At 31.8% G+C, this 23,933-nt stretch overlaps 1 protein-coding gene across 2 annotated transcripts in view; it reads left to right on the forward strand.

Moving 5' to 3' along the window:
• The first annotated feature begins 933 nt into the window (after positions 1-933).
• Positions 934-23,933, forward strand: part of LOC127716178 (ubiquitin carboxyl-terminal hydrolase 35-like) — a 28,459-nt gene continuing 5,459 nt past the window's right edge. Inside the window, exons 1-7 of one of the 2 annotated variants that reach the window (XM_052222304.1) lie at positions 934-1,065; positions 8,812-8,860; positions 12,666-13,632; positions 19,963-20,064; positions 20,811-20,969; positions 21,968-22,161; positions 22,715-22,808. In XM_052222304.1, the coding sequence (XP_052078264.1) occupies positions 12,709-13,632; positions 19,963-20,064; positions 20,811-20,969; positions 21,968-22,161; positions 22,715-22,808 (1,473 nt within the window). In that variant the 5' untranslated portion in view covers positions 934-1,065; positions 8,812-8,860; positions 12,666-12,708. The remainder of the gene's footprint in view (positions 1,066-8,811; positions 8,861-12,665; positions 13,633-19,962; positions 20,065-20,810; positions 20,970-21,967; positions 22,162-22,714; positions 22,809-23,933) is intronic. The other variant, XM_052222303.1, reaches the window with a different exon arrangement.

Below are 23,933 nucleotides of genomic sequence, written 5' to 3' on the forward strand. Positions count from 1 at the left end.
ATCTATAAAATGAAAATTTCTCATAATTACCTCCCTTTGATTGATAAATTATTTAATTATGATCTACCTTGGTGACAAATTCATCATTATGGTCAGGTATATATAGATTGCAAGTACCTTACATAGTAGACCATGGGATTGTATTTCATAATTAAGCTTCCGTAAAATGTGTAACGGAAAAGATTTACTGTTAAATACTATCCGTATATGATGGATAGAATTTCACTCCTCTGGACAAATTATAATCTACCCGTGAAAAACCATGTCTGGAAAAAAATTAATGTGACAAATTCTCCTCCGGATATAATATCACAGAGGAAGAAATAAACTGTTACATATATGGCTTTGACAAGAAATGACTGCCACTTTATTTGAACTTAAAACAAAGTAGCCAATAATGCTTGAAATTGCAGAATTTGACATAGAGAGCAATGGAGCTATGGATTGCATGGTAGTTTTATACCTAAACCACAAAATAAGCAAATCCACTATTCTATGTCCTTCTTCTGCGATATCGGGTTCATGAGTATGCATTTTCAATGAACGACATGGTGTTCAATATACCTATAGTAGTCTTAGGAGCATTGAACAGTTGAAACTGTATTTGAATACAAAATGGGTGCGTACGAAAAACAGGGGCGAACGTGTACAGTGCGAACGTGTTCTGGGAGCGAACGGACACGATGCCAAATAGACCTCAGATATCTAGTATTAATATTGTAACTCACATTACAGCATACCATGCTGGTGATTTGCAATAAAACATCGAGAATGAAACATGCATGCAGCATAGTATTATTATTGAACAGAAGACCTCGCATTCGTAATTTGTAAATGTTCATAATGGGGCGAAATACATTTGGACCGAAATAGTTAAATCCATAGGATCACTGCTGCGTTTAACAACTAGGAAAATGCAAGAGTACATTCAAGTTTACGATACATCGAAGAAAGTGACGAACCAAATTTTAGAACTTTTACAAACTGACAAATATATATTTCCCCTGTATATGTGCAAAGGTTTCCTTCTGCAATAAGGGAATATTATGGTGATGTTATACAACAGTACAGTAAAATAACTACATTATATGTTTGTCTGATCCTATGACTGTCTATTTTTCTTTCTTTTTTTCAATTTTTTGTGCGGTCCGTTCTACAGTTCTATTTCGGCGCACTCTAAAACTAACAGTTTGACCGTACACAAACAGTGGTTATAAATGGAATAACATCAAAAACAGTACCAGTTACATCAGGTGTGCTCCAAGGAACTGTCCTTGGGCCTATACTCTTTCTAATTTATATAAACGATTTTCCAGAATACCTCGATCACAGCAAATTACGACTCTTCGCTGATGATAGCGTTATATACCTTGAAATAACATGTCAACAAGATTGCACAAAACTAAAGCAGATCTTAACGCAGCTGCAAAATGGGAGGCTGATTGGCTCATGGCCTTCCATCCAGGAAAATGCACAATTTTGACAATAACACAGAAAATGAAACCATTCAAACACAATTGCATTCTGCATAACCATACTTTAGAACCAGTAACAACAGCAAAATAACTTGGCGTAACCTTACAGTCAAATTTAAAATGGAACAATCACTATGACAACATCATATCAAATGCAAACAAATATCTTGGCTTCCTGAAGAGAAACCTAAAAGTATCGAACACCAATATCAAATCCTGTGCATACCAATCCATAGTGAGACCAAAACTTGAATATGCCTGTAGTTTATGGGATCCACACACAACAGAATACAAAAATAAACTAGAAATGGTACAGAGGCGTGCGGCCCGTTATGTATGTAACACAGGCATGGGGTAATGCAAATTTGTAATTGTAATGCATGGTAATGCATTACATTTTTCCAAGTAATTGCATGTTATGTGTAATGCAGCAATTTGTGCATTACATGTAATTGTAATATAATGCATTACTTTAGCAAAAAGTTGTGTAATTTCATGCATTACATGGCATTACATGTCATTACATGTCATTACATTTTTCACATACTACATCTTTAACATATTGTTGGAGTTTTAACTAAACCAAATTTAAGATTTCTTGATTAACTAAGAATATGTTAATCATTAGAATATATTTTTTATTTCATCTTATTTCATACATTTTCCTGCATCAAAAGATTGATATTTGAAAAGCATAACTGTATTGTTGTCATAAGATCAAAGAATATCTTGTCTTGCTTAAATGAAAGACAATTAAACTTTGTTATAAACACTAATTAGTTTGTTTTACAATCAATATTTTCACCATTTAGACAATTTTTCATTAAATAATGTCTATGTTTATTTTATTATTAGGGAAGTAATTCACTGTAATTAAATATTTCTTTTAAAATTAAAAAAAAAACAACAAAAAGTATATTTATAAAAGTAAAGTCAACATTAAGTTAAAATAATTAAAATTGTAAAAGTCGAATTAAATAGACTTTTTACATGTATACTTATATTCAATTCATGGAACAGTTACTGCATATGCTAGAATCTTTTGTGACTTCTAGTTGTTTTTCAAAATGTTTAATTTTTCTAGTCACTTAATAAAATTTTCAAATGTAATGTGTATTTCAAGGCATTACTTTGCAAAAGTAAATGTAATATAATGCATTACTTTGATAAATGCATGTAATTGTAATTGTAATATAATGCATGGTTTGGTCAAAGTAATTGTAATATAATGCTTTACATTGCAATGTAATTCGCCCCATGCCTGAATTGTAACAACTACCACAATACCAGTAGTGTTGCATCCATGTTAAACAATCTCCAATGGCCCTCACTGAGCGCCGCCTCAAAACCAGATTAATTATGTTCTACAAAGTCATCCATGGACTCATTGCAATTCCATCGCTAGTCCTTATACCAGCAGATACTAGAACAAGAAAATTACACAACCAATCATTTCGGCGAATATCCACCTCAAAAGACAGTTACAAATGGTCATTTTTTCCGCAAACAATAATCCAATGGAACATGTTACCACAAGTTGTGGTAGCATGTCAAACAATTGAAACCTTTAGAGATCAGTTGACACCAACTGTTCTCCACAACATAAATTAACTCTATAAATACCAATGTACATATTTTTAATCACTTGTTATTTCTATTTCATGTAAATACCACCATTCAAGTATTCTACAAATTTAAAAATAAATTTTTGTTCAACTATATTTTTAATCACATACTCCGTGCATGTAACAGTTCGTAATCTTCAATATAAATGAAGCTGAAACTGTATATCAGAAGAAGAACATTAGTCTAGCTGCGGAACCATAGCTCTTAGGTCCTTGTGCTATTTTTTTTTTTATCTTTTGCGCTCTACGGTTCTGCAGCTAACATTAGTCTAGATGTACATGATGTAGGTCTTTCATTTTTGTCGAGCCTTCGACTTTAGTCGAAAAAGCGAGACATAGCGATCCTACATTCCGTCGGCGTCGTCGTCGTCGTCGGCGGCGTCCACAAATATTCACTCTGTGGTTAAAGTTTTTGAAATTTTAATAACTTTCTTAAACTATCCTGGATTTCTACCAAACTTGGACAGAAGCTTGTTTATGATCATAAGATAGTATCCAGAAGTAAATTTTGTAAAAATAAAATTCCATTTTTTCCGTATTTTACTTATAAATGGACTTAGTTTTTCTGCCGGGAAATATTACATTCACTCTGTGGTTAAAGTTTTTAAAATTTTAATAACTTTCTTAAACTATCCTGAGTTTGTACCAAACTTGGACAGAAGCTTGTTTATGATCATAAGATAGTATCCAGAAGTAAATTTTGTAAAAAAAAAAATACATTTTTTCCTTATTTTACTTTTAAATGGACTTAGATTTTCTGCCAGGAAACAACACATTCACTCTGTGGTTAAAGTTTTTTAAATTTTAATAACTTTCTTTTACTATTTTGGATTTGTACCAAACTTGGACAGAAGCTTGTTTATGGTCTAAAGCTAGTATCTAGAAGGAAATTTTGTAAAAAAATAAATCTATTTTTTCTGTATTTTACTTTTAATGGACTTAGATTTTCTGCCAGGAAACAACACATTCACTCTGTGGTTCAAGTTTTTAAAATTTTAATAACTTTCTTATACTATTTTGGATTTGTACCAAACTTGGACAGAAGCTTGTTTATGATCAAATGCTAGTATCTAGAAGGAAATTTTGTTTTCTTCCAGTTAACATTACATTCAGTCTGCAGTTAAAGTTTTTAAACATTTATTAGATTCATAAACTATCCGAGATTTTTACCAAACTTGGACAGAAGCTTCTTACAATCAAAAGATAGTATCAAGAGGAATATTTTTATTGATTTACTTCCTCATTTTTGTTGCGCCTGCGATTAACAGAAAAAGTAGGCGAGACACTGGGTTCCGCGGAACCCTTACGAATTTTTGTATTCTCTAAACATGCATGTCACTTTTCTATAGACTACATGTAAATCTAGTATAACGTCACAGTCATGACAGTACCGAAATTGCACCTATTCAACAAAAATAGCTGCGGAAATCTTACAAGTTTTCTTTGAGACTAAACAATTTGTATTTTTTTATGATTTGAAATTATCATGATGTATATACAGCATGTACAGTCAGGGGTACTACTTGTACAAGTATAATCTTTATTTACTTGAAGAAGTAAATAATAATATACTTATATAAGTAAATTATAATGTTTGAATAATTTCCTCAAAAATTTACTTGAGATGTAAAAACATGCCTTTAACAATTTTTCTCAGGTTAGTTCATAATTTTTGATTAGAGTTCAATGTTTCATCTCATTAATTCAACAAAGAAACTAATTGCGCAAAGATCTTAAGGTCTTAAGGGGCGTCTTAATTAAAATTGATAGAATTTTTTAATAATTTGTCAAAATGAAGTTTTTATCATGCTTTTTTCAAAAATATAATAAAAAGTATGGGTCACTGGACTTTTTTTTGACGCTACAGGTTGTGCAAAATTGTCAGATTTTATATAGATTATGCATGGAAAATCAAATTTTGTGTGATAAAAAGAAAACTACATGATAGAATTTTAAGATATAATGTGAGAAGATAGCTCTTATAACATGCTTTCAGATAAGAAAAAGAATAAATGGGGTCACCGAACTTGTTTTCTTGCTACAGATTAAAATAGGTAAATTCACAACACTTTCTATTATAAAAATTATTTTATCTGAGTTATCTTCCCTTATTTGGCAAATTTGAAAAAAAATTAATCAAACACAAATAAGGTGTTTTTGAGAAATTAGAGCCGTAATTATGATAAAACACACAATTTTCTATATATACATCAAAAGTCTTACACATAAATTACATACTAATCTCAAAATTTGCACATTTCATCAAAGATCTAGACCAACATTATCTCCTACTTCAAAATCCAAGATGGAGGAAGACACCCGAGCCACCTTAAGTATTTGCGCAAGGCCTTCAAAAATTGCCCCTTGGGGGCTTGTAAATGAGCAGTGTTTTGAAGATAACAGACAAATGAGATTTTCATTGTCCATGAAGTTACACTTAAATGATTAGTAAAGACATCTGCAAAGGACAGACAATTAAAAATTCTATTAGAACAAAGAAGTCTTAAGAAATTCAAGAAAAGAAGATAGGATGACTTTTTACTTGTATAAGTAAAAAAATCTGAAAGTCTAAGGGACATAACTAAGCCATTAAAATAATTTACCTATACAAGTAAATAAAATACACTTGTATAAGTATCCTACAAATTTACTTATATAAGTATATTAATATTTACTTCTTCAAGTAAATAAAAATTACTTGTACAAGTAGTACCCATGACTGATATACATTTCTTTCAACATAGCTAAATATAGTTAGATATACACAAAACGTTCACAGTAAATATCAACAGATGAAACATTTACAGGAAAAAGTAAATCTACAGAAAAGTTGCCATGCAACAGTCTTCGAATTTAGCCACAAGTCCGACGGTCCTGGCCAGTAAAATCGGCCGTGGACTTGTCAAATTTGTTGTTCAAAAGTCCGACTGGGCTTGTAGATTTTTCGGTAGTTGGTAAGCTCTTTGCGTCTTTGGTAATTAGTGATACCAATAAATCGGTTTCTATTTTGCGCTTTTTCACATGAATTAAACGTATTGCGATAAATACTGGATCGAGACATTGTATTAAATTACAGATCATTGGTTTCCTTCCCCCCTAACTTATATTCCCCTGACAAAAATGTTTCTTCGGCAATGTACGAGCCTCAATGTACTGGCGGAGCTCGTCCGGGTAAGCCGTTTTAGCTCCCCGCCGATGATAATGTAAGGAAGAGAAAGTACGACGCTACACGGTCGCGTCAGTTCCTTTCCAGTTGGTTAGAAGGTAGGCCGTGGTTGATGTATGATGAGTTGAAAAACAAAATGTTCTGTTTCATGGTGCACAGAACATAAAATTGATTCACAGTTTGTGACCCCAGGTAGTGACAACTTTAAACTGGATACTATTATTTTTATAATTCACGAGAAGAATAAGAGTCACAAATTTATTGCTCTAAATATGAGAAGCCTGCAGCTGAACCATCAGAGGCTGAAAAATGTTACAGCATTCTAGACAAGGCACCTTCTTTCTAAATTTTTAAAGAGAACAAAATTATTATAACAGCTACTTTTTACTTTTTTCTCCAATTGTCAATGTTATTCCTATTAAATTTATCTTCAAAACATGACACTCAAAGCTCTCAGAATGTAGGATTTTGCATCTAATTTTTCAAAATTTTTCTGGGGGGGCATGCCCCCAGATCCTCCTAGCTGGTTCGCAGCGCTTCACGCTGCTCAGCGGTGATAATAATTTGTGTGGTCTTGTAGAATTTTCTGGGGACTTGTAAAAATTTATGAACCACAAGTCCTACTGACTTGTAGGGTGAAAAGTTAAGTGTGAAGACTGCATGCAACGTTCTCAAAATGTCATCTTTTACAAATGAGCAAATTAAATATGTTACAAGCATCCATTTCTTAAAAAATGAATAGTAAGCATGGACTAATGTCAAATTGTTCTAAATATATGAAGAAATGAAACAAAACATCTGTTATGCAATTTTTAAGGATGTAAATTTAAGTAGGATGCAATTTGGGTACTTGTCATTACCATGATTACAGAATATTTGTGATATGACTTATAAATGTGGTGTTTTGTACTTCCTAAATTTGTCTTTGAAACATTCTTTTTTCCACAGAAAATGCAGATTTTTGAGAAAATATCCCAATTCGGAGACCCTTATCGATCCACGTCTTATACGCTTTCGCGCATGAGCAGTCAACGTACTGCCTGCGAAATCTATAACACTTAAATAACGAGGTCATTATTCAGGGATAAATACTACTAATTTCATTATCTTTGTCACATGAATTTTCCGGTTGTAGTAAGAAAACCAGGATGGGTTCAAACAGAAAGATGTTGATAGCAGAGAAAACTATATACTTTATCATGTTTATAATCAGTACAACTTTGTCAGATGACAATACGAATACTAAAAATCCAGGCTTAAAATAAGGCGTAGGTTCTTTACTTTAGTCACGGATCCACATTAACACAGGTGTTTTCTAGTTCTTTATTATATGTATGCCCATTATTCTCCATTCTTCATCTGTGTGGCCTCATGCTTCATTGCTTGTTGGCGAAACAAGACTATTATTATAAACAATTACTTTGCGGTAATTGAATGTGTGTTATAATTTGTCTTAATTGTTGTTTTGTCTATTGGTGTATTTCAATAGTAAATACCTGTGAGTATCCACCCGTTATTAACCCTACCACAGGATCAGTAAATCAGGTGTTGGTGATAACCAGTCAGACATTATTAAAGTATAAAACATTGTTCAGTCCTCATGATTATGATGATAATGATCCTTTATTTTTTAATAACGATCCTCTGATTAAGTATCAATTATCATGATTATAAGTTTGTCTGCGTATTCATATTGTAAAATATCATCTGTGTGTTTCAATATGAATATTTTTGTGGAGTGTGTGTGTGGTGAACAAGTTCAAAAAGGCTTGATAATGCATATCACGGCTTTGTGACGACAACATGGACAAATACATGTGTGTTGACCCGGCCTTAATAACTTTGACCTGGACATATCAACGATGTTATAATGTTCGAACCAACGTTAATAAGTTTGACCCGAAGTTATCAAGACATCTTCCGGTTTGGTGATGAATCAAAGAAACAATTGTTTCTATCATGCAAAATACACAAATACAAGCTGATAAATCGATTATCTGGTTGTCTGCATGTTGATATTGTAAAATTGCTCGACACAAATATGAAACCTTTTTGAACTAGTTTGCTACGCTCACTTGACAAATAGCTTCATATTGTGACTTGCAGCTGAAATTTTACGATATCAGTTTGCAGACAACCTGATAATTGGTACTTACTGACATGATTTATAACAAACCTTTCTAAAATTGTCTGTTTATAAATTTTGAAATTATAATTTTAGAAACTAAGGTTTCAACTAGATAGATTTGGCTATTATTCAGGTTCTTTTTTGGTTGTATAGCTCTTCAGCTGTGTCGGTTCTTATACATCTTTGGCTTTCAAATATTTGGCATTGAGAGTTCCTGATGAAGATATAAATCAAAAAAAGCTTTGGACACATGAAATTTATAACATGTTGTTTTCATTTTTAAGAAAACTTGTTAACAACGCTTTTGCAAATCAAATTTTATTCCAATAATATACAAGATGCAGTGATTGAACAAACAACATACAACAGTGAATAATTATATGAATTTATAACGAGATGAAATTTTTTTTTCTTCAGAAGTCAATTATCATGATAAAGGAAATGAGAAGTGGATCATAATCGAAACGTATGTATACTTAATTACAGGAATCTACCTTCACTTAAATGAAAAAATGCATAAATTTCCTGATTACAAAACTTAGATGTGTCTTAAATATCTAGAGTTGATCCAGGTAATTTCGTACAGGTGGGTAATTATCGTACGTATTAAATTTCTCTTGTTTTTATAATAAAGTTGAGAAATAAAGTGTGTTTTTATATCATTTTCTGATAATAAGATACTTATAACCTTGTATGTTAATGTTTTTACGGTCTTCTTTCAAAGAATATGTACAAATTTGCCATTGGTCGGAAAGTTTTGTTCTAAGGCGTTTTGGAAAGATAATGTTGTCCAAAAAGTCACCAGATTTAAGTAAATTCTAAGTTTGGTTAATTTAATGTAAGATCTTTATACTTTAATCGAAATTAAGAAAAATAAAGGAAACTGAATGCCAGAAATAGTTTCCAATTGACAGATACCTTTCCGTGTAGCATAAGTGAAAACATTTCCGTTAAAAAGGACTGGGAGTGGGTGTACGGTATTACCCAACATGCTATTTTACATACAAATGTAAGGAGTCTAATATCGTACACGTCAGCTTTCAAAAATGTCAATTTTCATTTAGTGATTAAGAGGACGTTCAATGTTGACATTATCTTTGCTTATGTCAATGATTTTTGTTACATAATTAAACTAATTGCAAAATAAAACAAACAGAAAAAACAACCCCAAAACAACATCAATTCGATATAGGAAAGAAAGAGGTTAAAAAAAATGTTATTTTCGATTCTATGAACCATATGTCAGCTGTCAAATGCGTAATAGAGATTGAAATTGGCGTGTCTTCAACATATTTTTCGTTAATTGTGAGGCACGGTCCTCTGTGCCAAAGTGGTATATGTAGTTGCTAGCCAGTCAACACTAAGGTTATGACTACGAACCCCACACATGGCAGGTGTGTTTGAATATTAATTGACTAGGATTGTCAGTTTTCCTGCCGAACAATAAAACATTAAAAAATAAATACCACACAAAGTTTGAAAACAGCTATGAACATGATGAAAGATGTCAAATATATATGTTATTAAGGCAAGTTTCCATGAAATATTGCTGAGACAAATAAAGATGATGCTATAAACCAGGAATACCAACCAACTTAAAATTAGTAAATTTTGCTGACTTGATTTTAAAGACCAGTTGGGTCAGAGTTAAAATTATGTCTGGTGACATATCTTTCTTCGGACTGTGAACTAGAACGTTAAAAACCGGATGAGCGTGTCTGTCTATAATACAAATCAGGGTCTAAATTCATATCACTTATCAAACTTAACATGCTTAAGTAATGCATGTAACATAAACCGTCTCATGGTGTTCTCGTCCTGATATCAATGTATTATTTGCCACTAAACATTACTGCCTGAAACACCAGTCCGTCATAATCGTATCTAAATCCATACTGATAATTTATTGAAGCTTTAAAACAAAAAATCTTAGGACACTTGCCTTTTGTTCCTCCTTTTGCAATTTTTGCATAAATACTCAAATTTTGCCAATATATAATCAATTTCAGCTTTGAGTTATCTTTGACTGTTTATAATGTTGTATTCTGTTATTAAAAATACTGTTAGAATCTAGTTCCAACATGGAGTTGTGATACTGTGAATTTAAATCAAAAATTGAAAGACGTTTTGAAAATGACCCTGGTATTAAATAAACAAGTCTTAGTCATTCCCAAATAGAATCCTATTTTGAAATTAATCTATGTATGGAATTACACATCAAGGTGTACGGAAATACACTACATCCGTACGATATTAGCCAAAGTGACTTTTCTGTTCGGTATATATGCTCATTCTTGGTATTTTATATTGATTGGCAATGAAAAAGTCATACATTTATACTATCTACGAATTATCTAGTTACCGGTTTCCTTTTAGAACATTGTAGTATCAAACAGGGAACCAAATGACATTCATTTTGAACCAAAAGTGTACGGAATTACCCAGACCGACTCTAAACTGCAAAAAAAAATTTAATCAAATAATGTTATTTATCATTTTGACATAACACCTGTCATGCCTGTAGTTCGATGTGAAATATGATTAAAAAAAAATTGTTGGATTTACTTTTTAAAGATACTGTGTTACATTTAACATGTTTATCTACATTTTGTGCATTTATCATGTTTGTTTACTTCAATACACTACACACGGTAGCATTATTTGCCTGATGTTATTGGATATTCCCATGATTACAGACATTACCATAAAAAAGTAGTGCCAAGAAGGCTAAAAGTTGGTCCTAAAGACTGTTATACTATGATCTTAAATATATACAAATTGAGGTTTAATCATTGTTAATCATTGTTAATTAAACATATATACAAATGTAACTTCTGTCCACTATTTGTTTGAAAGACATGTTGACAGCTTTAAAAGTATGATATTTTTTTCAGTGTTTAGTCATCATGGTCTTACATGTCTTATATGCATTAAAATGCATTTCAAACATTGTTAAGGATGTTCGCTACTCTGTTTCAAACTAACAAGCTTTTTAAAAGACTGTTAGAAATCAATAGTTTATAAATGAATAAACTAAAAAGCAGAAAAAAATGAAGGGTCCGTGTGCTTGTTTTCGAGATATAAGCTATTGAAAATTTGGCGGGAAATAATTCTCTCTAGGTTTTTCGTACATTTAACATTGGCACCCTTTTTCTTTCAAAAGTTATGAAAAAATAACAAGGATTTAATTGCATTTTCAAATATGGCTTTTTAAAATATATGTAATAAAACTATAAAAAGAAAAGTAGGGGTTAGCGGGGAAATTTTCTTAATGGCACTACATGGATAAAATCAGAGGATTCTGAATATCTGGCAAAAATTCAAAAACAAGAGGAGCGAACACCCTTAAACATGTTAAAGGTCTCTTTCTTTATAAAAGGTAAACATCAGCCACACTTTTCAACCATAATATTATACTTTAAAAAAGATCTACATCATGTACATCTTAGCAAAAATTATTATTGTCTTTGCCAGTAGGCAATGTGGTCTAGAAGAAAATATCAAAAGTAAATTGTCAAAATATTTTTTAGGATTATCAAGATATTTTTGGCTACTTAATTACAGGAATGCAAGCACGAAGTTACCAACCGTGACCAAAATCTTTAAATTGATTGTAAGAAAAGGAGTTGTTAGTAAAAATATTCCCGATATGAATGTTTAATAGTGAAAACAAACTCTTGGTATCTTCATCTATTATGTCTATGTTTTCTAATGTAATTAGACCAAACAAAAAGTATGTGTGTTTACTGTACCCCTACCTACTCTAATTTTTACCCCCTACCCTAAAGTTTTTTTTTTTACCATTTTTGATTAAGCACTGTTAAAGTCACAATGTTGCTCCCATAGACTCAATGTAAAAAAAATATTAAACATAAAAAAAAATCCCTACCTACATTTACCCTATTGTTTTTCAGCATGTAACAGTAAATACACATACTTTTTTGTTTGGCCTGAAGTATACCTTAATATAAATTTCTGAAATCTTTGTTTCAAAAGAGTGTATATTGGAACCCTGAAAGATGCAATTAATGTCATTATGAAAATAAGGAGATGTGGTATGATTGCCAATGAGACAACTATGCATCAAAGTTCAAATGAAGTGGATGTAAGCAATTATAGGCAATCATATGTCCTTCAACAATAAAAAAAAACCCATACCGTATTGTCAGCTACAAAAAGCCCTGACATGAAAAATATCAAAATAAACGTCATGACCATATTATCATGATTATTGACATACATAATTATGAAATACTTTTTTTCTCTTTCAGTAATTTTCATTAGCAAGAAAAGTTACATCTGCATGTAAACAACATGGATGCCTTATTGAATGGAATTTTGTCCTCCAACCATCCAGATCAACTGAAGAAGCAGTTACTGCATAAAATTGCAGATAAAGGGGCACAACCACAGGCAATAAAAACAATAAAATCTGTATTTGAACTCACTGTAAACTGGTACCTGGAAATTGATAATGAGCTAGCATCAAATGAAAGCTTGACTATTTTAAAATCTTGGGCTAAACACAATTTGTCAACTTTTGAACAATTTTTTGACAGAGATTATTTAGTTGGTTTACTTTTGAAAAAATGTCGCAGAGAATGCAACATACCGATTCTTGTCAAGGAATGTTTACATCTTCTTCAGCGTTCGTCCATATTTTATAGTCACCTAAAAGTTGTAGAAGCGATGGCTATTAATTATGTACAACAACACCCTTCAATGGCTTCCATCGTGAACTTCATTAGTTTGTTAAGAACTTTTAAAGAATGCATACCGAAAGGTGATTTCACGTCAAAATTTTGTGTTGCATTGATAAATGGGGTCGCATTAGTAGGTCATCCAGATGGAAAGGTCTTAGAATATATTCAGGGTTCTGAATTAATTTTCAAGTTCATCAACGCGTTATGGAACCAAGCAGATTCTAAATTCATTTTGGAATCATTAAAAGCCGTGTTCACCTTAATTTCTGACGAAAGCATAGAAATGACTTTCTGTCTTGGAGCGATTGTTCAGCATATTCCAAAAGAGATGATCGATATCGTTGTTAGATATGCGGTGTTTGAAAGTAATATAGATGATGACAGTATGACGAGGGCATTAAATAGGATCATAGGTTGGATCCAATGGCCAACAGCGATAAACGTCAGTGTTTGGATAATTGGATTTTTGCAGAGTCTTGCAGCAGAAAAGAGATTCACTGTTTTGATATCTGTCACTGAGGCCAAAATAGAACAGGTTAGAAATCGATTACTGTGGATTCATTATTATTCGACGCGTACCAATTTTCGTGGTTTTCATGGGTACAGGTAAACCACGAATTTAAATGTTCAACGAATTACAAATTTTCTTGAAGATTGTATGCAGTATTTGGCATAATCAAGTATCCACAAAAATGCAAGTTTTTCTGAATCCACGAAAATTGGTACCCACGAAATATAAATGAATCCACAGTATAATGAATAACTGAGACCACTTTGATTCTTTCCTGTTTGACATTTCTATGATTTTCTTTGTTTTCAGTAAACTGTCTTGGTAGTCTTGTGTTAGGTGGGCTCTCCACGAGTGTGTTAATCTTGTTTTTTTCCAAAAACTAGTCATACAGAAGACTAAACAATTTGAATTTGCTGCTTCTGATCAGTTAACATGGTTTTAGCACATGAATTAAAGAGGAAAACCAAAAACTATTTCTCATGGTGGCATGACATGACATGTTTTACCACTACCTTTTAAAATAGCACTACACATACATGTATGTAAAAAACCTTGCTCTGACAGCATGCAAGTCGGGAGTACAAAGCAACCTTCATTTACATGTGACAAATGTTTTTTTCAAAAATATACAAATGTTATATTTGTGCTTCACATTGTGTGCACAGTCATCATTTTCAGAACATCAAGGTGTAATAATTGAAAACTTTCCAGTATGAATTGATCTGTGTTGTCTCTGATATTATATTGATTTTATCTTGCATATTTTATGACATATTTTGTCAAAAGTGTACATGTACATGAATTCTTTTATTTCATATTTTTTCCTGATTTTTATACGACCGCAAAAAAATTTTTGTGGTCATATATTGGTATGACGTTGGCGTCGTCGTTGTCCGGCGTTGTCGTCGTCGTCCGAAGACACATTAGTTTTCGCACTCTAACTTTAGTTTAAGTGAATGGATCTCAATGAAATTTTACCATAAGGTTCAATACCACAAAAGGAAGGTGGGGATTGATTTTGGGGGTTATGGTACCCACAGTTAAGGAATTAGGGGCCAAAAATAAGCATTTTTGTAACTTCCAGACATAACTTGTGTGTAAGTGTATGGATCTCTCTGACATTGTACCACAAGGTTCCATATCTCAAAGGGAATGCTGGGATTGATTTTTGGGGTAATTGCCTCCAAATTTTAGGAATTAGGGGCCAAAAAGGGGCAAAAAACAAGCATTTTCAGGGGTTAAAAAATCCACTAGCACGACTCCCGGGACTCAGCATTTAGGCCTCGGGCAACCAAAACTTGTAACCCAATATTCCCCGACGGTTTAGTAACAAAAAAATCTTGGCGTTTCCAAAATAAAAAGTGGAAAATCCACACATCACTATTCTATCTTAGAACAGATTCAACTACATCATCCAGGATTCCCAGAATTTGAACTGATTTTGTACAAGTTTTAAAATAGAACAAATAACTCGGGTGGATCCCGTACTTACAATATCGATTTGTCAGTACAGGGGGTATTGTACATTGCTTATGCAACCAGAGAAATATAATGTAACCGGACTGTACCTCCTTCTGAATAATTTTTTGCTATATAAATGTGAATCGCTTTTGACAGGAGAAACCTGACTTTTGTCAGATATAAATTTGTAACATGTGCACATGTTATGGATGCCATTTTGTTTTTGTTTACATACTGTGAAGAAGCCTCTAGAACCATGACCTAAACATTAACAGTCTTCAGAAAACTTAAACTTGATGCAATAATATTTCATCAATCATGATTATCTTCATTGATATTCAAATAAATTAGATTTTTAAAGAAATAAAATTTATAACAAATACAATTTCAGTTTACAGACTGTACTCAGTTTGTAATCTATTTATAGCCCACAATTAGCTTACCTGTGATAAATGAGGGTAGTAATGCCCTTTACCGTCAGGCGTCAAACGGTCATTTACGGCTACCGTTAGCGTCAAATTGGTTAAAATTTTAGCGTGACTCGTCAAAATATCCTTATCGTGACTCGTCAGAGGTCTCAAATAATTATCGTTACCGTTATTTTTGGAAAAAATTTAACGTGATTCGTCAAAATCAGTAGATTTTCTTATCCGTTGTACAGTAGATTTTTGCAAATCGGACACCGCAAACTTATGTCAGCAAAAAAATATCCCAGTAGCATGAATAGCAGATATATTCAATTAATCGATAATTGTATATTCATTGAATATTCTGTAATAATGAGTTGACCAAATCCTGAGATGGTACAAGTCTTGACCATCGCTAAAGAAAGTGTACATTTTATCGTCATGCACCAAAAATTACTGTTAACGTCATTTGGCAAGATTTTTTACCATTATTCGTCATGAACGTACCCTCATTACGACCCTCATAAATGTAAATATGGATATTACTGTACCTCGTTTATAATCACTACAAAATTCAAAAAGTCTGAAAAGACCAGTTTTTGTCTGAATTTGCATGAATTTTTACTCGACATTCTTAATTTGTCTGAATAATTTTTAAAAATTCTTGACATAGTATGAATTTGTCTAATAAGGTTCTTGATTTTTCTTGACAAGTGTCTTGACAGTATGAACATTGTCTTAAAATTTCTCGACACTTCCTGTATCATCTGATAAGAGTCTGGATTAGTCTCGACCAATTCTTGACTGTCTTAAATTTGTCTCGATCTGTCTTGACATATTCTTGACATTCTAAATAATGTCTGAATATGTCTCGACACATTCTTGACAGTCTTAAATATGTCTTGACACTATCTCAACAGTATAAATTTCGCCTGAAATGTGAACAGACTTATTCTGCACTGTTTATGACATTCTATTGCTGTTATATACTCCTTTTTATAATGGCTAAACTAAACTTTGAAGAATCAAGGATTAATTTGGTATAGTAAGATACCCTTTTGGTGCAACTAAGTTGGCATACCCTGAATAATCCCCCATGTAGTTTAATTTTGATTTATTTTTATTAAACATTTAAGTAATTTTTTTCACTTGGAATATAAGTCGAAGGTATTGACAAACAGCATTTAGATTTTTGCCGTTCGCAAAACTGCCAGTCAAATTTGCTTTACTAAAATAGGTGTCTTGTATCTCTTTTGGACCCCACAATTCATCTTTTGGGTTTGTGTGGCGAAAAAAAGAGGGGGGGGGGGGGGGCTTTCGTTTAGGTCAAAGAATTTGTTCTCATCTTGATTCAAAAACCTAATTCATTTTTTAGAACAACCCAAAAACATTTTTTATTCAAATTTGAGTGTTGAATTTTATAATTTTTATCAAAAATAAATATTTGTGATAACTCCTTCCTGAAAAGAAAAAAATGTTTAGATCAATATTATGCAGGTCTGTTTGAGAACCATTTCATAAGACCGATGATTTCTATAGAAATCATTGATGGGACCCATTATAAATACATTTTTTTTATTATTCCTGGAGTAGATAATAATTTTCTTTTAATCTTTGGGAATTATTCAATTTGTTTTTATGTTAAGATAATTAACTTCATAATTTTGATGAAAATCCATTTCAATTCAATTTTTTTTTTATCAAAATGATGATTTTCAATTTCATCTATCAACAAACTTTTTAAATTGTAGTGGCATGGTCGGTCAACTGATAAGTTGTATGGCTGATTACAGGTAAAGCAATAACTTCTATTTGACAGTTGCGTGTACTCTGGGGTGTGGAATACCTTAATTTCATGGGGAACATCCTTAATATATTCCAACAGATGACATTATACAAATTTTTCTTCTGTTAAATGAATGATTTGTATATCATAATTTGCTATTTATAAACCACATTTTGGTATAATAATTATTTACCATATCAACATTGAATATTATGAATGTAGAATGAAATATGTCTACAGTATGATTGGTTTGAATCATTTAATTTATAAGATTTAGGAATCAAAATTTGTAATTATTTAAAAACCCACATTGAAATTGTTTTATATCAACACACCCACATTTGAATTATTTTATACTTTAGATTTCATAGCCATATTTTCATTTGTAAAAATATTTATATACCCAAATTTTCAATTATTTTACATGCCCAACTTTTATTTTTGTTGTAAATAAGTGTAACTTGAAACAACAGTATATCATATAAAGAGAAATAAAGATTAAAGTTATATCATGAATATTGGTCATGATTTGTAAAACTCAGAACTGTCAAGTAAATTTAAGACACTATTCAAAATGTTCAGAATATGTCAAGCCATACTGAGAAAAAATAAGAATGTCGAGAATATGTCGAGAAATTTCAAGACAGTATTCAAATGTCAAGAAATTTTAAGACCATATTCAGAATGTCGAGCATATGTCGAGTAAATTTCATACAAATTTAATATAAATGAGAATTTTTCAAGAAAAATTAAGACACAAGTCATACTTTTGGAGAATGTCGAGTAAAAGTTCATGCAAATTAAGACAAAAACTGGTCTATTCAGACTTTTAGACTATTGTAGTGAATGTATCTGATAAAAATCACTCCAATCCTTTTATATAACCATGTATAGCAGTGGTCAAGACTTGTACCATCTCAGGATTTGGTCAACTCATTATTACAGAATATTCAATGAATATACAATTATCGATTAATTGAATATATCTGCTCATGGGATGTTTTTTTGCTGACATAAGTTTTGGGTATCCGATTTTCAAAAATCTACTGTACAACGGATAAAAATTGTTAAGTTTATAGAATTCATTGTATTATGCAGCAAACTCTGGATTTGTAAGGCATACTCGGGCTAGCAGGTCAGTTTTGTTTGGCTAGTAGTTCTTCCAACACGGCTAGTAAAATCCTGCCACCAATTAGCCCTGGGCTAGTGAGCTATAACAAAATTTCTTAACCCCTGATTTTTCTAGTTTCATGACAATAACTTGTGTGTAAGTGTGTGGATCTCTCTGACATTGTATCACAAGGTTCCATATCACAAAGGGAATGCTGGGATTGATTTTGGGGGTAATTGCCTCCAAATTTTAGGAATTAGGGGCCAAAAAGGGGCAAAAAACCAGCATTTTTCTAGTTTCATGACAATAACTTGTGTGTAAGTGTATGGATCTTTATGAAATTGTACTACAAGGTTCCAATTCACAAAAGGAAAGCTGGAATTGAGTTTGGGGGTAATTGCCCAAAAAGTTTAGGAATAAGGGGCCAAAAATAAGCATTTTTCTAGTTTCCAGACAGTAACTTGTGTTCAAATGTATGGATCTCTCTGAAATTGTACTGCAAGGTACCATACCACAAAGGAAAGGCTGGGATTGATTTTGGGGGTAATTTCCTCAAAATTTTAGTAATTAGGGGCCATAAAAGGGCAAAAAAACAAGCATTTTTCTAGTTTCAGGACAATAACTCGTGTAAGTGTATGGATCTTTATGAAATTGAACTGCAAGGTCCAATTCACAAAGGGAAAGCTGGGTTTGAGTTAGGGGTAATTGCCCTAAACGTTTAGGAATTTGGGGCCAAAAAGGGGCCAAAAAACAAGCATTTTTCTAGTTTCCAGACAATAACTTGTGTTTAAGTATATGGATCTCTCTGAAATTGTACTAGTACTGCAAGGTACCATACCACAAAGGGAAAGCTGGGATTGAGTTTGGGGGTGATGAATCATAAGGGGGTTAAAATAATTGGGGGGGGGATTTTTTTTTCCATTTTTTTCTTTAAAATTTTCCATTTTAAATTGGTTATTTCTGATTTATATATAAAAGCAAATAATAATGATATGGTTTGAATAGGTAAATTAAAAAATTTTAAGTTCTTAGACTACTTTCATTCTGTGTGAGAAACCTATGCTGTGTCAAATATTTAATTACAACCCAAATTCAGTGCTGTATCAAGCTTGAATGTTGTGTCCATACTTGCCCTAACTCACTTTCAACAGTTCAGGGTTCGACCTCTGCGGTCGTATCAAGCTTCGCCCCAGCAGGGGCATTTTATTTATCTTGATTTGTATATTAAAAATGGATTTACAAGTTTTGAAAATCAGTATATAACCATGATAACTATTGCCTTTTAGAACTGTATCCAATAAAATTAATGAAATTTTATATATACTTCTGTATACAGATGTTAAATCGGAAATATTTTTTTCATACATTTATTATTGCAATTTTTTCAACAATTGACAACAATGTAAAATTAATTATGGTAATTTCAAGAAATGCAGCATACAAGATATTCTATCGTAATTTATTATTTGAGTGTGGCAATTTTTTGCAATACATGTACATCATGTGCATGTAATAAAAAACCATCAGAATTTTTTCATTTAATTGCAAATTATATATATTTGTAAATAATCATAAAAAAATCATTGCAGGTATTCAAAGCAGTAGAATTGTCACAAGTAAGGAAAGGTGCTTTAAATGTATTGACCCATATGTTACTGAGCTTCCAACACTCACCGGAGCCATTCCATAAGGTAAGTAAAAGATTGGTTCTGATTGTTGGTGTACAACGCTACTTTCTGCAACCTTGGCTTTATTATGGCTGCCAGTTTTATTGTTGGAGGAAGCCAGAGAACCATGATCTTCAACAGGAAAACTGGCGATCCTTTTCAATTAAGATAAAGAATTGAACTAGCCAGTGGGCCATCAATGATAACAAAATACAAAAAAAATGAATGTTGGTAAGTGATGATAAGAATAAAACACAAAAAAAGATATCTGGTTAATTTTACAACCTCCATATTTAAAGGGAAAATTGGCTGAAAGATGGAAAATATGTATATTTGGTTGTACATTGCACGATGTAATACTTTTGACTACTGTAAATTCAGAAATTATTGCATGCATTTATTTTTTGCGATTATGTCATATTAGACTAAAATGCGATTCTAATTTTTGCAATATTGAGAAAAATCCTGTTTAATTCATATAAAATATTTCAAAATGTGAGTTTAAATTATTGCGATTATAACCCTGTTGCATTTTTCGCAATAATAAAAACATCGCAATAATTTCTGAATTTACAGTAGTTCTTTATTACTGTAATTTCCCATAAAAAATCCTGTACCAAAAAATTAAAAAGTATATATATGGAAGAGGTTGAAAGAAGACCTAAAATACGATCTAAGATTCACCGAATAATGTCTTTTTATTTCCTATACTATAGAAATTAAATTCAAATAATGATCTTTAATATAAATGCCATTGATAATAATTTCAGATTTTACCCAAGATTCCAAGAGTTATGTCTATTTTGACTTCAGAGACTTCTGCACATAGTCAAGATTGTGCTGTTAGGTTGGCTTACCTTATTCATTGCTGTATGTACCATCATGCTGGTTACCCTGATCTTTATGACCCAGTTATGGAAATTATTAAGGTAAGATCTAGGTATCATGTTTTGAATATTGAATAAAATATAAAAAACATGAAGAAAGTCAATTTAATATCATGCAATATCAAAATGATTTGCTTTTATTCTGGGCTAATTTATTATCCTCTATTAGGGAACCCAGATCCCTTTAACTTCCAAAGGATTGCACTCATGTTGAAGATGTTCACTTGCCAGAAAGGAATTGTTTGAGGATTTTTTTCCCATTTATTCTGGACCTGGGAGCAAAATCATCTTTTTACAGTAAAGTTTACAACTCCCATCTTTATTTTCCATCAGATCCCTGGAACCTGACAAAGATTGCACTCATACATGTTGAAGTTTTGCACCTACTAATATAGAATTGTTTGGCAAGTTTTTTATACCTGGGAATCAGGGAATGAAACTTTAAAAATGAAGTCATTTCTTCAGCCAAATTTCGAAAAGATTGAAACAATTTTCGTTTTTTACTCAAATCTTTGGAACTAAAGCAAAAGATAGCAAACCTATTAAGGATGTGCATCTTCCATGATGGAGTTGTTTAAATATTTTACCATTTTAAAAAAATTTATATTTCCATATGTAAAAGTTCAGTTTAGACCATTGTCCATTGTTTAAGACATTTCTATGCAACTGGACCATTTGAGTCTTTGGTCTTGTTTTTGGACAATTCTTCCACAACACCTTGTAAGCAAAATTCCCATGAGGACGTGGTGACAGAAAGCTTTCAAACTTAGTAGAAATATTTGCTAGCATGACCATTTTTTTTAACTACAGAAATTCAGTACCTAAAATTCAGTAACCTATAACTTAATTTGCAGAAACCCTGATTATACCTTAAAATGACCTGAATAAACTTATATTTTTACTTATCGAGGTTTGACTGTACATAATGGAAATCATAGTAAAATTTATACTTATTTAAATTAAAAAAAAACAAGAATGACATTGCATGTTCTCCTAAATAACATTTTTGTTTTTCAAAGATATTAATTGTTTGATTACAGGATTTCCCACAACCAGATCCAGAGGAAATACAAAAGAAATTGGCAGAGACAAGATGGACCAATCAGAAAGCTGGGAATAAAAATTATGTTGTCAAGGTCACACAGAGGTCAGAGACAGGAAAAACAGGATTACATAACCTTGGCAACACGTGTTTTATGAACAGCATTGTACAAGCCTTATTTATGGCTGATGGGTAAGATTTTAGTGTTTCAAACCAGAAAAAGAGATACATATACAGTGAAACTTGTCAAAACTGAATCTTGCTTGACTGTTGATGTTGTTCCTATAAGGCATGCTTTTGGTTTCAATAGGGTTTAACACACAGTTCTCAAAAGCATGACAAGATGGGTCAATTTAAAATTACTTTTGGTGGTTATTTTTCACAGTGAGTGATTGTGGATTTGGGTGCTTCACTCTTTAAAAATACGTCTTGGTATTGTCCATAGAGCAGGGGGAAATCTAGAGTGGTATCACTGCAAATTGCCATCAATCACCCATTTTCACAGTAATTCACTCATCAACAGCAAAAATAATGTTTAACTGACCATCTTAATATGTTTTCTTCTTATCCTTATACACAAAAAAATTGTTTTACGGGACATTCAAAAATCGTAAGTCGAAGAAAAAAGAAAAGCTGACCAAGCCAGTATACACAGACAGATTTCACCTTAGTATGCTAATGGGTTACTATGTTAAAGTACAAATATTCACTTTAGTTTTATGATATGATAAATTTTCTTTTGCAGATTCCGAAGAAGTATATTTTCACTGTCGTCCATGGGAGATAAAAACTTGTCTACAAAGTTACAACAACTGTTTGCCTTTCTCAGCCATACACAGGTTTGTTCAGTTTATTATACTCCAGCTTTTTTAAGTTGTGGGGGTATCTGTCTTATTACCATTCCATTCCTCCTCCCTCCCCCCCTCACATAATGTGTTGCAAGGGACATAGCTATTACGGCTATCCATCCGTCCAGTCTTGTTAGCATGCTTCCATGTATAATTCTTGCTAGATTTTAATAAAACTTATATCATAGGTTTATATCAGCATTGTCTCAGACAAGTTTGAAAATCAGTGCCAATCAATAATTTTACCTTGGAAATATTAAGTATATTGAATATTGCATTATTAGCACTTTCATGTTCATTCATGCTAGATTTATATGAAACTTATATCATAGGTTTATAGACAGCATTGCAATGTGTCAAAAATCATTGCTATCAACGATTTTTAAAAAGTTATGCCCCTTGGAAATATTAATTATATGGAAAATTTCTTTGTAAATTAATGCTCTCACATGTGCAATTTTGCAGATTTTTATCAAATTTATATCAAAGGTATACATGTTTATATCAGCAGTGTTGATCAAATATTTTTAAAAGAGTTATGCCACTTGGAAATATTAGTTATATTGGAAATTTCATTGCATTTGCTCTCAAGCCTTCATTTCTCTAAGATGTTTACAAAAAAATTATAGAACAAAAGAAACAAGATTTTCTTTGTTATTGCCCTTGGACATATAAAATATGTGCAACACGTATGAAGTACCAGTATTTAATGAAACAACAAATCAAATATTTGTTAGTGCTCTTATTTGTACAATTCTTGCCAGATTTTGAAGAAACTTGTATCATATATTTATATTGGCAATATCTCTGACAAGTTAAAAAATCAGTGCTGATCAAGAGTAATGCCCCTTGGAAATATTAATTATATTTCATTTCTCTTAAGGTGTTTAAAAATATTTTAAAGAGCAAAAAAATAAGATTTTTTTTCTTATTGCCCTTTACAGATAAAATATGTGCAACACATATGAAGTACCAGTATTTAATGAAACAAATCAAATCAAATATGCAAGAAAATACATTTCTTTCTCAATTGAACATTTTTAATGAAACCAATTGCAATAAAGGTAGAAGATTTGTAGAGTATATTGTAGAAATTATTGTTAAAAAGAAGTTTCA

This window comes from Mytilus californianus, unplaced genomic scaffold (assembly GCF_021869535.1).
Source record: "Mytilus californianus isolate M0D057914Y unplaced genomic scaffold, xbMytCali1.0.p SCAF_9, whole genome shotgun sequence".
Classification (NCBI taxonomy): Eukaryota; Metazoa; Mollusca; class Bivalvia; order Mytilida; family Mytilidae; genus Mytilus; species Mytilus californianus.